Source organism: Crocuta crocuta, unplaced genomic scaffold (genome assembly GCF_008692635.1).
Source record: "Crocuta crocuta isolate KB4526 unplaced genomic scaffold, BGI_CrCroc_1.0 scaffold422, whole genome shotgun sequence".
NCBI lineage: Eukaryota > Metazoa > Chordata > Mammalia > Carnivora > Hyaenidae > Crocuta > Crocuta crocuta.
The window spans coordinates 1,085,567-1,099,302 of NW_027529554.1; the positions used below are offsets into that span (position 1 = coordinate 1,085,567).

A 13,736-nucleotide genomic window follows, 5' to 3' on the forward strand; every position below is an offset into this window, starting at 1 on the left:
TCCTAAAGTTGCGTGGAAGGAGGGGCGCCTAGATGGCTCAGTTGGTTAAGCGTCCACCTCTTGATTTCGGCTCAGGTCCTGATCTCATGGTTTGTGGGATGGAACCTCACATCAGGCTCTGTGCTTGGGATTCCCTCTCTCTTGCTCTCTGCCCTCCCCAACTCTCACTTATATGTTCTTTCTCAAAATAAATAAACTTCAAAAAGGGGTTTTAAAAATAATAAAAATAAAATTACGTGGAAGGAATGATTGCAGGAGTGTGCTTTGGGCTCGTTACAGTGCTCTGTCTATGTCACACTGCTGCTTATAGGGATTTATTCTTTCCCCACATTTCTTCTACCAAAGGAGTAAAGGGTTTACATATCACCTACTTTGTTAAAAAAGTTATAGCCATATCCAATATAAATTTTTTTTAAAGTAACAATGGGATACATTTAATTGGAATCATTTTTAAATTAATATCTTTACGTTAGCTTTATGTGTGGGGCGCCTGGGTGTCTCAGTCAGTTAAGCGTCTGTCTTCGGCTCAGGTCATGATCTCACGGTTCGTGGGTTTGAGCCCTGTGTCGGGCTCTGTGCTGACAGCTCAGAGCCTGGAGCCTGCTTCGGATTCTGTGTCTCCCTCTCTCTCTGCCCCTCCCCCATTCACATCCTGTCTCTCTCTCAAAAAATGAATAAACATTAAAAATTTTTTTTTTTAAGTTTGATGCTTAACAGACTGAGCTACCCATGCACCCCCTTCCTCACCATTCTTGAGCAAACCTTTCTAGAGGGTTTCTATTTGTTTTTGGAAACCTTTTTTTGAGAAAGAGGAGCAGTGAGAGTTGGTAGAAGAAACACAGAATAGGATATCATCATAAATATAGTAAGTTTCATCAGAGCTAAAATTATGATTTATTCGCTGCTATGTCCTAGTGGTTGGAAGTGTGCAAGCACACAGTAGGCATGAGGGATCTACTTGTTAAATTGATAGTATTTGCTATTTTCTGTTGTGATTGTTATTGATTTTTTTTGTTTAATTTTACTTTTTCTTGGACCACTTAAATTTCTCTATCATATTTTATTCACTTATTTATTTTAAATGTTTATTCATTTTTGAGAAAGCATGAGTGGGGAGGGGCAGAGAGAGGGGAATAGAGGATCTAAAGCAGGCTCTGCACAGACAGCAGAGAGCCTGATGTGGGGCTCGAATTCATGAACTGTGAGATCATGACCTAAGCTAAAGCTAGCTGCTCAACCAGCTGAGCCACCCAGGCGCCCCCTACCTGCCTTTTAAAATATTCACATTCTTAACTCACAAGACTGTCCTCTAAACTCTTCTTGTGAACTTGTTGACAAAATAGGGTTATTTCCTTGTGTGAGAGCAAAAGGGAAAGCCTTTTTGAAGTATTCATCTTTCATAGATCATGTTTCAACATGGCTATACTTAAGCCCACTTCTAGCCTGACTCCTATAAAAGTTCAAAAGACCAGTCAGGCACCAACACTAGAACTGGTCTTGGAGGACATTACAAATCATACAGCTACTTCTCTCTTCCTTATTAGCCACGACTCCTTGAAACTCTTGGGTGTACAAGTCACTACCACCATTCCTTTTGCTCTGAAAATGGTTTTGTCAAACCATTAGGTTTAATTCTCCTAAAACACAGGTCAGATGGTGTCATTTCCCATCTCAGAAAGTTGGAATGGCACAACACTGCTTGTAGAGCAAACATACATTTCCTGGTGTTGCATTTGGGGCCTCCACAAGTAGACCTACTCTGTCTTTCCAGCCTCATGTCCTGCATAATTCTTCTGTAGTAGACCTATTTCAAGCAACCAAAACTTAGACTTTGTACCATTTGACTTTTTATGTTTATGCCATGCTCTCATTCTGCAATGACTCTCTCCCTTGTTCACGTTACATGTGGAATTCTTGCCATTCCTCCTAACGTCATCGGTTCAGATATTGCCTTTTCTGGAAATTTTTCCTGGGCTTTTTTTGTGGTTGTTGTTTTTCTTTGTTTGTTTGTTTGTTTGTTTTCCATATTCTCCCTTACCCTTTTATTTTCAGGTAGTTACCTATACGATTTTGTCTTCTAGATTTTAAATTCCTTGAGAATAAGGATTTACCCAGCTCTTACTTATCGTATCCCGCTGAGTGCCAGGCTTCTTTGGCCTTCATTGACTTGTAGCAGCATAACTCCACAGTCTGTCCATCATCACCTTCCCTCTGTGTCTGTGTCCAAATTCCCCTCCTCTCATGAGGACACCAGCCTTTGGATTAAGGCCCTCCCTAATCTGGTATGATTTCATCTTAACTTGATTACATCTGCAAAGATCCTCTTTCCAAACATGGTCATATTCATAGGTACTGGGAATTAGAAGTTGAACATACCGTTTTGGGGGACACGATTCAACCCACAACACGTGGTTTTATATTTTTTATTTATCATTCATTCATTCATTCATTCATTTTGAGAGAGTGGGAGTGAGAGAGGGGCAGAGAGAGGGAGAGAGAGAGTCCCAAGGAGGCTCTGTGCTGCCACTGTGGAGCCTGACACGAGGGTCAAACTCACAGAACTGTAAGACCATGACCTGAGTCAAAGTTGGATGTTCAATCGACTGAGCCACCCAGGTACCCCTGTTTATATATGTTCTAAAGAGAATTCTGTTTTCTGTACTCAAACTCATTTGAACTATTGCTTGTCACCTTTCAGATAAGTAATTTAGACTTTGGTCACTTTCTTCCTGCTCTTGATGAGTAGTTCCAGAAGTAAGACCCAGTTTCAGTTCCAGCCTGGCAGATCTCACCATCACAGACATTTAAAGCTGAAAAGAGTCCACCAAAGTCCTTTTGTTTAAATTTTACAGTAAGAGAAGGTAGATAAAGCATCTTAATTTTTGTGACTTGGGTCAGATGGCCATGACCAGAGTAGATAAATGATACCAGGGGCCTTACTTTCAACCAAGGCAAAGCAGTGAGGTAGTATTACAATAAATATCTTTAAAATAGATATTTTAAGGCAAAAGCCCAAGGCTTATTTTTTTTATACCTCTTTGAGTCATGCAAAGTTGTCCTTAGTAAAACACCAGGAACCATGGTTGTACGCACACAAGTCCCACAGTAACATTTGGTTGAATGTTGAAATGAATGTGAACATGCAGAAGATGCATGTGGCATGTGATTATGACTCAGGGAAGCCGTGTGGTATGGAGGATGGGAGGGAAAAGAGCTGACAGCGCACTGGGAGATTTCCTCAGATGATCTCCTTTAATCTTCACACTAGGTCTCACAAGTGCTGCTTGAGGGGGGACTTTCTCAAGGCTCTGACACCCATGGGAGGCAGCCCTGAGATTTGATCCCAGGCCTGCCTTACTGCGAAGCCCTCATTTAATCTCCTTTGTCCTGCCTGTATTTTCTTTATCAAATTACTCAACTGTAATTTCCTCTGAATTAACATGAGTGATGAAATTATAATTAGGCATTAAATAAGACAATATTCACATGGAAGATGGAGAGTGGAGTTTGCCTTATATTTTATAGAGCGTACTTTTTGAAGGTATTTGGGTCAAAAAATTAGACAATCCAACATATGCACTTTCCCCTTCATATCTTTTATTGCCGTTCTTTTAAAATTGGAAAATAGCATGAAACATTTAATAAGGTGGTATGATCATTATTAAATCTTAGCTCTTCTAGTCAGGGCTGTCTGCAGTTTGGTATTTGAGTCAGGGTTACTCCTCAAAAATAAGGACTGACCAACTTGCTGTGTACGTTTTAAAGCTATTTTGGCAAAGTGTAATTGTTGGGAGAAAATGGAACAGGAAAAAAGACAGGTAAGTCCTCCCTGCTTTTTCATTTTCAATAACTTCATTCAGCCTGTGAACTATGTCTTAATATTTTCAGAGGTTATTTTTTAAAGACTCTTAAAAAATGTTCATTTATTTATTTTTAAATTTTTTTGATGTTTTATTTATTTTTGAGAGAGAGACAGCATGAGCAGGGGAGAGAGAGGGAGACACAGAATCAGAAGCAGGCTCAAACCCACGTGGGGCTCAAACCCACGAACCAAGAGATCATGACCTGAGCTGAAGTCAGACGCTTAGCCGACTGAGCCACGAGGCACCCCTATTTATTTACTTATTTGAGGGTGAGGGAGGGCAAGAGAGAAAGAGAGAATCCCAAGCCGACTCCATTCTGTTAGCACAGAGCCCTACGCCGGGCTTGATCTCACAAACCATAATACGATGACCTGAGCAGAAATCTAGAGTGAGATGCTTAACCGACTGAGCCACCAAGATGCCCCCAGATATTTTTTTGTTATGTAATCTCTACACTCAGCTTAGTGCTCGAAGTTATAACCCCAAGATCAAAAGTTGCACGCTTTACCGAATGAGCCAACCAGGTGCCCCATAGAGGGTATTTTTAATGATTTTGTATGATTTAAAAATTTAGTGGTTTGGGGCACAGTCCTCAGGACTTTTTGGTTGTGACAGAAAACTAATTCAAGAATAGTGCTCACTCAAAAGCTGTTGGCTTCTATTGCCAACAGGAATCTACCTCATTCCACTCCTCCCCTCTGCTTTCTTCCACGTTGACTTCATTTTCAGAGATAGGCTTTTACCTCATACCGGCAAAAAATACGCACCAGGGTTATCATTTGCTAGAGGAGCAGCTAAATTGGGGGACTGACTTTCATAGACTAGCTGGAGGTCATGTCATGTGGTCATGTTTGATTAGCCAGGCCTGGATCACAGACTGTCTCTGTACCGAGAGTAGAAGAAAGCGATTTCTAAAATAAACTTGCCATGTTGTCATCAAAACTGGGAGAAAGAGATGCTTGGGCATGATAGCTTAGAATATAGGTTGTTAGAAGAAGGTACAGCCAGAGCTTTATATTTTTTGATGCTGGGATTTCAGAAAACTAATCTGCTACCCTAAAAGAATATATTCAGTATTAACTAACAATTGCCTGAAAAAGGAAAGAGCCAATAATGCACAATTTGTGGCTGGTTACCAGATGCTGTTACCAGTTTTTGTTTTTGTTTTTAAATTGTACCATTAACAATCCTCTTAAGTAATCATTAACATTTTGGAGCACTTATTGTGTGTCAGCCTCTATGTGAAACACTTTACATATTTCATTTAATTCCTATAGTGGCTTTATGAAGTTGGCATTAGTATTCTCATTGTGCTGATGAAGAAATGGAAGCTCAAAGTTTGGATTTGATGCAGATGTGTCTGATTTCACTGTTTCACTGCAGTTGCTTTTGTCAGTCCACCTGTGTGACTTTCTCTCTGTCTTCCATGCCTTGGGGACTCCTCCTCCTTCTCCAGGTTTCTCTAAGCAGGTGGCATTCCTTTTGCCTCCTGTACCCTCGCAGCCCACCACTAACTTATCAGTTCTGCCCCTGATGTCTGTTCTCTTTCTTCCACCTCCGTTGCTGTTCCTCCAACCTTCCTGATGAAGGGCCTGAACTCTGATAATAAATTCTCTTTGGTCTTCGTACCTCCAGTCTTAATCTCCCCACCCCTACTTTCCTTAGAGGAACCAGGGTGAATTTTTTTTTTAATGTTTTTATTTATTTCTAGGAGAGAGAGAGAGAGACAGCGTGAGCAGGGGAGGGTCAGAGAGAGAGGGAGTCACAGACTGAAACAGGCTCCAGGCTCTGAGCTGGGAGTCAGCACAGAGCCCGACGTGGGGCTCGAACACACGAACCGCGAGATCATGACCTAAGCGAAAGTCGGACGCTTAACAGACTAAGCCACCCAGGCGCCCCTTTAAAGTGTAGACCTGAGTTTATCAACCTTCGTTCATCTTGGTTTCTTATTGCACTTGGGGTGTGATTCTGACCCCTGCCTGTCTTCCTAGCCTACCTCTTGAGCTCTTCTCTGGCTTTTTTTTTTTTTTCCTTCTACATCAATCTTCCATCTCACCATGTCCCTTCGTCTTCCTACCCTATTCTTCATTCTCACACCACCTTATCTTTTTAAGTCTTACTTCTTCAAGTCCTATTTAAATATCACTTCTTAAATCCTCTGCCTGGCCGGTTGTTTTTTTATTAAGTAAGCTCTGCACCCCTCGTGGGGCTTGAACTCACAACCACAAGATCAAGAGTCACGTGTTCTACCAACTGAGCCAGCCAGGCACCCCCCGTCACTTCCTTAAATCCTTAGGGACTTCCCTTTTCCTCAGGTATGAAAATAAGAAACGCTCATCATATCCTTTTCCTTTTTGCACTTACGACAATCTGTAGTTATATATTTGTATCATTATTGGCCCAGTATTCCCAACGAAACCATGTTCTCCAGGAGGGCAGGGACCTAGTCTATTTAGTTAACTTCTGCATATCTAACATCCGGACCACAGTGCCGGAAGCATAGTAGGCATTCAAATATATGTTGACTGGATTAACAGACTAATAGCTGAGTATGTCCAAAGCAGTGCATTTTATATTTATGTTTTAACTTTTTTAAAGTAAGCTGTGTGCCCATCATGAGGCTTGAACATAGGACCCCAAGATCAAGAGTTGAACACTCTATTGACTAATGCTCCAAAGCAGTGCATTTTATTTTATTTTTAAAAATTTTTTATGTCTTTATTTTTTTATTTTTAAGAGAGAGATAGAGAGTGAGCAGGGGAGGGGCAGAGAGGGAGGGAGACACAAAATCTGAGGCAGGCTCCAGGCTCTGAGCTGCCAGCACAGGGCCCGACCCAGGGCTTGAACCCACAGACTGTGAGATCATGACCTGAGCCAAACTCAGACGCCCAATCGACTGAGCCACCCAGGCTCCCCAAAGCAGTGCATTTTAAATGATTGCCCCTTTTTATAGTTCTCACATTCTGATTTCATTTATTACTCAAGAACAAACTCATGTTTAGAGCAATTTTATCCCAACAGCTTTTAGTTTGCTCAGAATGTTAAAGTACAGAATTTCAACCAAGTAAATGTGAAGTTGTAATTGGCTTTATTAAGCAATTCACAAATGGGGTGGCATCCCATCCAGCAAGTAGAGGGCTCGCTGAAGAGTTGTACAAAATGGAAGGTTTTTGCAGGAAGGAGGATGGAATAAGGAGTTAATTGCAAAAGAAAAGAAAGGATTGTTTCAGGCTAGATCATTTTCCCTTAGGGGGAAGGGCTAGGGTCTTATCATGCAGATTACTTCATCTTCTTTTAGTCTTGGAGTAGGCGCATGTGACAGATTACCTCAAGTTAGTCAGAAAATTCCTGATTGACTGGTTAAGACTATTTCTAGGAAAGGCTGAAACTGCAGTTAAGCTAGGTGTTAAAGCCTGGTTTGGTGACTTGGCTTAAATGACACCATTTTGGGCGTGTGGGTTTTTTTCTTTTGTTTTTTTGTTTTTTTATTGTTGAGAGAGAGACAGAGTGTGAGCAGGGGAGGAGCAGAGAGAGAGGGAGACACAGAATTCAAAGCAGGCTCCAGGCTCTGAGCTATCAGCACAGAGCCAGATGCGGGGCTCGAACTCACAAGCTGTTGAGATCATGACCTGAGCTGAAGTCGGACACCTAACCGACTGAGCTACCCAGGCATCCCTGTGGTTTTCTTTTTTAACAGGAGTAAGCTTTGCTTCCTCCATTGCTGATTGTTATTGTTAGCAATTCAGATCCTGTACAGTGATGTCCTTCCTTTTCAAAACTTTTGTATCCAAGTCAGCTATAATAAAGTTCTAAATTTTAGGGTATGTAATTCCACTCAATTTTATCTGAACCTGGGTGGGTGGGAGAGGAAGAAAGGAGAAGGCTCTACTCACTTGCTCCAAATGGTTCCCTGGCCAATAACACAGAAGCTGGAACATTCCTATACCTCAGGTGTGCCATTCCCAGAAACCAGGCATCCACATTTAGCTTTCTCCACACATTCTTATGATTTTTGGTTGCTATGTTTGCCCAAAGTGGCTTTGGGAGGAGAAGCTTTCTCTCCAGTGATTTATAGTGATTTATTGTTTACAGCAGTCTTCCATACCTTTTCCATGGACATTGGTAATATTTGTATGGCTCATTGGAGCCCATAGACAAGGCTGTCTGCCCTGGTCAGAGGCGTCGTTATCTCTGCACACTTGGTGCCTTCTGATGCACATAGGCTTGTTGGCTGGGAATCTTAGCTCGCCATGATCATTCCAAGTGTTGTGGATAACATAACTTCTTTCTCTCTTTTTAATCCACAGTTGGTCATGTTCAGAGTTTGACCTGAGTGAGATTCGCCTGATAGTTTACCAGGACTGTGAGAGAAGAGGAAGACAAGTCTTATTTGATTCTAAAGCGGTTCACAAGATTGAAGAGGTGGCAACTCAGGTATGACATGCAGATTTGCTTTCATCTTTTTAATTTGTGCTTTTAACCACCTCTCGGGGCAGTCATTTATTAATTCATAATCTTCTCTGGGAGCTATACTGTATGTGTCATTAATGGTTCAGAAGAAGCATAAACAAAGGCTCTCTGCCACCCCAGGCTGTTGCATTTGTATTCTTACTAATATGCCAGGTGAAACTTTTAGCAAAGAATCACAACAGATGTTCAGCAGTGTACTGTAAATATTACTAGAGGTAAATTTGCTGGTGAGTTGCTATTGAGTAGGATTTTGATACCAAACATGTGCTATGTAATAGAAAAGCTGAGAACTCTAAAATTCATAGTGTTAGCCTGATGGGAAGTTAATAGATCATTCTGTCTGGTATTTCTCATAGATAGTAAGAGGTATTACATAGCACTGGGTTCAACAAAATTAAATAGCTTTCCTTACTATAGGGCTTTAGGATGCTAACATACACTGTCCTCTTCAAATGGGAGTGCTTCTTAAGCCCATCTGACCAAGGAAGCTATTTTTACTTCCTTTTTTTTTTTTTTTTTTTTTTAATGGAAAGCAGGGCTGGGGGTGTTGTGGGGTGGGGCATGGCAGTATCTGGAATGGGTAAAGTGAGGGGAGAGCAGCCCTTGATCCCTTGGAGCCAGAATAGGAAAGGTTAAGGTCACATGTCCAGGTGAGGAGTAGAGTCTGGTCCTCCCTGAGTCTTCCGGACATCAGCCCAGAGTCGCCTTTAGGCTTTTCATTCTATTCATGTTCAGTAGCTTGCTATCTATATGGACCAAATTCTGGAAGTTTACAGAATGTGTAGCTAAGTAAATGAATAGTTTATATCACAGTCTTTGTTGCATCAAGGCCAAGGGGCTGTTTTCCTGCTTTTGATAAGGATCATTTCTGCAGGAAGGAAGTATTTGGTTAAAGGCAGTTTAGCTGGGTAGATTCCATAGTGCTTTATAGTGGAAGTCTGCCAAGTAGCTAATCATTACAGTAGTTGTTGGGCTTGTTAGGTTGCGGGGGTGGGGAATCTCTCAGGTGATTCACCTGTAGCCTTTAATGGTAGATTTGTATCAAAGTTTAGGTGAGCCAGCACTTGACAGGACATGGTTTCCCCCTTAATTTCCCACATCATTTCCTGTTTCCCTGAAGGCCTTGCACAGATAGTTTAGTTGGAACACCCACACACCATCTCTAGGGCTCCTAATGGTGGTAACAGGTAGAAAAAAATTCTCGCTGGTTTCCTTTTTTTTTTTTAAGTTTATTTATTTAGAGAGAGAGTTCATGCATACATACTGGGGGGAGGGGCAGAGAGAGAGAAAGAGACGATCCCAAGCAGACTCTGCAGCACAGAGCTAGATGTGGGCTCGATTCTGTGAACCATGAGATCATGACCTGAGCCTTAATCAAGACTTGGAACGCTTAACCGACTGAGCCACCCAGGTGCCCCTTACTAGTTTTCAAAGGCAACTGGAATTTTGGTATATCAGAGCAGTGATATTCCTGGAGCTGGGAATATAAGCTTTCTTGGACCTGCTCATTTAATTTGAAAGATAGGTAGGTCCAGAGAGGTTTGTAACTTGTGCAAGGCTACAAAGAGTCCAAACAAACAAGCGCTTGACTCACCATCCCAGGTGCTGTCTCCAATTATAGACTGCTCAGTGTGTTGTACCCCAGCCAGAGGATCTAGCAGTCTGGGAGGCAGCTGTGGACTAGTGTCACTGTGGGCTCTCTGAGGGGCTGTGTTTCTGGCTGAAGTGGTATTAAGTAACTGCTAGATCTGAAGAGGGTGTTGAAGTAGTGCCCGATACCCGGGACTAACTAAGTATGACTTTGAATGCCATCACTGCTGGAGTGACTGATGTTATGGACCAGCACAGTTTGTGTTTTCTGTACATTCTTTTCCCATTTTCAGCCCCCCACTCCCTTGGCAAGCACAAAACGTCATGAGTTTGTATCAGGCACATGACTGCAGGCATTTGCATTAGACCACGAGTGTGACTGTCACATTGGAGATTAGATAAGCTGCAGTTGCATTCATGTTTTTCCAAGCAAAAGCTGCACACAAAAAAGCAAGTAAGACTCAGAATAGAAAACAACTTACCATGAATGGCACGGGATGCTTCTGTAGGGAGCAATATATTTTGGTGTAGGAGGAAGGGAAGAATTAATAAAGGTGCATCTTTAGACCTTTATGTCACTGTCATAAAATTAGCAGTGAACTCTACTTAGGGAATATATAGTAGACAATATTCTTTTACTCCTAACCTTTAAAGGCCATGTTTCCATCACATGATATATAATTCACAGGAGCTCCTGTTTCAGAGTTTTGGTTTATCTTTCACAAACACTCTCCTATTACCTTTAAAGGAGTGTAGAGGAGGTGTGTCATTAAAAACACAAACTCAGGCTTTCCAAATTAGTAATTCTGCTTTCCTACTTTCTTCCATTTGCCTGGTAAATTTTTAAAATTTGAAGCAATGTCTTTCTCCACATGAATTTTATAGATTATGACTCTCCTTTAGAGAGAGAGGTCATGGATCCTCTAATGACCAAAACAGAGAGACCAGATCTCAGTGATGATTTCAAGAATTGAAAGCTATCAAATCTATGAATTGACGTATAGACAGTAGTTGAATCACTTACGGTGAATAGTCCTACTACATGATCACCATCATCTGTCTAATTACCCTTCATCAGACCCCCAGGAACCACATTTTTGTCCTCACAGAGAAGGAAAAAAAACTGGTTTTCTGTGCAGCTTAGGAACAACATAACAGAATGACTTGACAAAGAAGTTCCCAATGAAGAGCATGCTGAGGAAGCCTGATATGCTTAGCAATCCCTTATCTTGCCTGTCTGTCAACCCAGAAAACAGAGGATGTCCCTATTAAAATGTCAGCGAAGTGCTGTCAAGGAAGTGGTGGCGGCGGCGGCAGCAGCAGCAGCGGTACCTCATCCCATAGTTCTTCCGGGGGATCTTTACAACACGCTAAGGAGCAGCTTCCAAAGTACCAGGTACAATCGTCCCTGCCGAGCGGGATACCCCATGGGGCTGAAGTCATTTACTGTGATTTCTCCACAGGGAATAATAGCTGCTGGAGGCTTCTACTCCAGGAACACGAGCATAAGTATTCCAAAGTGTGCTCTTAAATGTTTCCTGTCAGTGCTCTTTTCACATCGGCTTTTATCTCTTGATAAAAACTGTAATTGAGTAGAGGTGATCCGGTATAATATATAGTGAATGAGGAAGACATATTGCAAATGAGGTAAACGCTTTTGTTTTGCTCCCTTTGTTGTTAGAGCTAGATTAAAACACAGAGTTTTCCAGTTTTGTTATAAAAATTCTAAGGATTCTGGAAATGTATATGGGCATCCTAAGAAAACTGTACTTGTGTACTTGCCATAGAGGAAGAAAATCTTGTTTAGGAGAAGAAAGAAGCGGTAAGATCTAACTTGAGTGTGAGGGATAACGTGGCTGGTAGCGTGTGTGTGTGTGTGTGTGTGTGTGCGTGTGTGTGTGTGTGGCAGTAAGGGATAGGGATTGGGTTATTGAGAAATATTGGCTAATTAGAAATAAGGAAAGACATGTTTCATAAATACTGAAAAGGAGAAGGATGTAAACCGATGAAGATGTATCAAAATTCTTTTTCTTTTTTGACTCGTGCAATTTCCATGTTGCTGGAGAAACAAAGCTGGTAAATTGCCAGCAACCACAGGTCTATAGAACGTTGGTAATTTCACGTTCAGGATCAGTGCCACGCGTTTGCCCTTATGTCACAGTGCTCCTCAGTCTCCAGGCAGTTTGTGATTTAAAAAGTATACAGTGAAATTTTCAGCCAGTTGAGAATCACAATTGGTGGGTAGACCTTGTACCCCAAGGAAAAGCAGATTATAAAATGGAGGTGGTGGGTGGAAGTTATTAATAAAAAATGTGAAAGACAGTTGGTTTCTGTCTGCATGTAGTGAGAAGAGGTTGGCGTGAGCCTATAACCAGAGAGGAGCCTAGTTAAAACAAGGCTGAGAGATTTATGTTTCTCTTTCCTCCTCTGCAAACATGTATAAGTATGTTGTGTATGTGTTTGTTAGTGTGCGCATGTACGTGTGTGTATATAATATGTGTGTGTGGATTTGGAGTTTAATAAAAAGATTGAGAAGGGAATGTTAAGAATGATTCCCATGTTTTGGCTTGGATTGAAAGCATACTAGCAGAGAATGCAGGCCTTGATGGACTGGATCATAGACTGTTGTTTTGTCTTGGTCAGGCTGTGCTGACTCGTTTGGTTGACATTCGTATCTGTCATGTTCATCAGGTGTCTAGAAACCTGTATCCAAATACATTCATTCACATATCATAATACACTATTGTATAATATGTGTTATATTATCTTTACATATATAATGATATATGAATGAATGTACTTGGATGTAGTATTCTAGAGTTCAGGGAGAGGTCTGTGCCTGGAGATAAAAGATGTGGTGGATATTCCTATGTAAAGAATAACCAAAATCCTGAGAGGGGTTGAGAATGCAGACGGTGAGTAGGAGTGCCCTCTGAGAAACAATCCTGTTCAAGGGAAGATCTAAGAAAGAAGAGATTCAATAAGGAGGGTAAATAAGAACGTCAGATATAGTGAGAGATGTTTAAGAAAGGAAACTGGAAAGTATGCATTGAATTTGACAGAAAGGCAGAGGTCATCACTCAAAGACAGAGGTCAATTTGAATAGATGAGGCCGCAATAGGTTAACAAGCAGATGAGACCTGGGAAAATGGAGGTAGCGCAGGCCACCGTTTTGGATGATGAAAGGAACGAGAAAGACTGACCAGAAGGTACAGGTGTAAAATATTTGTGAAATATTTTTTTGTAAAACTTCAGAGGTATCAGACCATCTGTCATCTTTTGGACCCTCACAAATCCCTACCTGTGCCAATTGCCATTTTCATTCAACCTATTAGTTATTTAGGTGAATAATGCTGAACTATATTTCTATTCAGGATATATATATGTATATATTTTGAAATAATTATTTTTTTAAACTTTCAAGTCAGTTAACATACAGTGTAGTCTTGACTTCAGGAGTAGAACCCAATGATTCATCTCTTACATATGACCCCAGTGCTCATCCTGAAAAGTGCCCTCCTTATTGCCTGTCACCCATTTAGCCCCAACCCCCACCTACCTCCCCTTCCAGCAACCCCTCAGTTTATTCTCTGTATTGAAGAGTCTCTTATGGTTTCCCTTTCTCTCTGTTTTTATCTTATTTTTCCTTCCCTTCCCCTGTGTTCATCTGTTGAGTTTCTCAAATTCCACATGTGAGTGAAATCAAATGATATCTTTCTCTGACTGACTTATTTTGCTTAGCAGAATACCAAGTAAAGAGTGAGACCCTGTTTTTTTCAGAACTTTAGAGTTTATAAATGTAGATAATAAAAA

General features: G+C 41.2%; 1 protein-coding gene across 3 annotated transcripts in view; it reads left to right on the forward strand.

Moving 5' to 3' along the window:
- The window catches only part of FNIP2 (folliculin interacting protein 2), a 90,385-nt gene that overhangs the window by 17,846 nt on the left and 58,803 nt on the right, over window positions 1–13,736 (forward strand). For all 3 annotated transcript variants that reach the window (XM_077761461.1, XM_077761463.1, XM_077761462.1), the window contains exons 2-3: window positions 8,171–8,297; window positions 11,173–11,319. In XM_077761461.1, coding sequence (XP_077617587.1) covers window positions 8,171–8,297; window positions 11,173–11,319 — 274 coding nt within the window. The remainder of the gene's footprint in view (window positions 1–8,170; window positions 8,298–11,172; window positions 11,320–13,736) is intronic.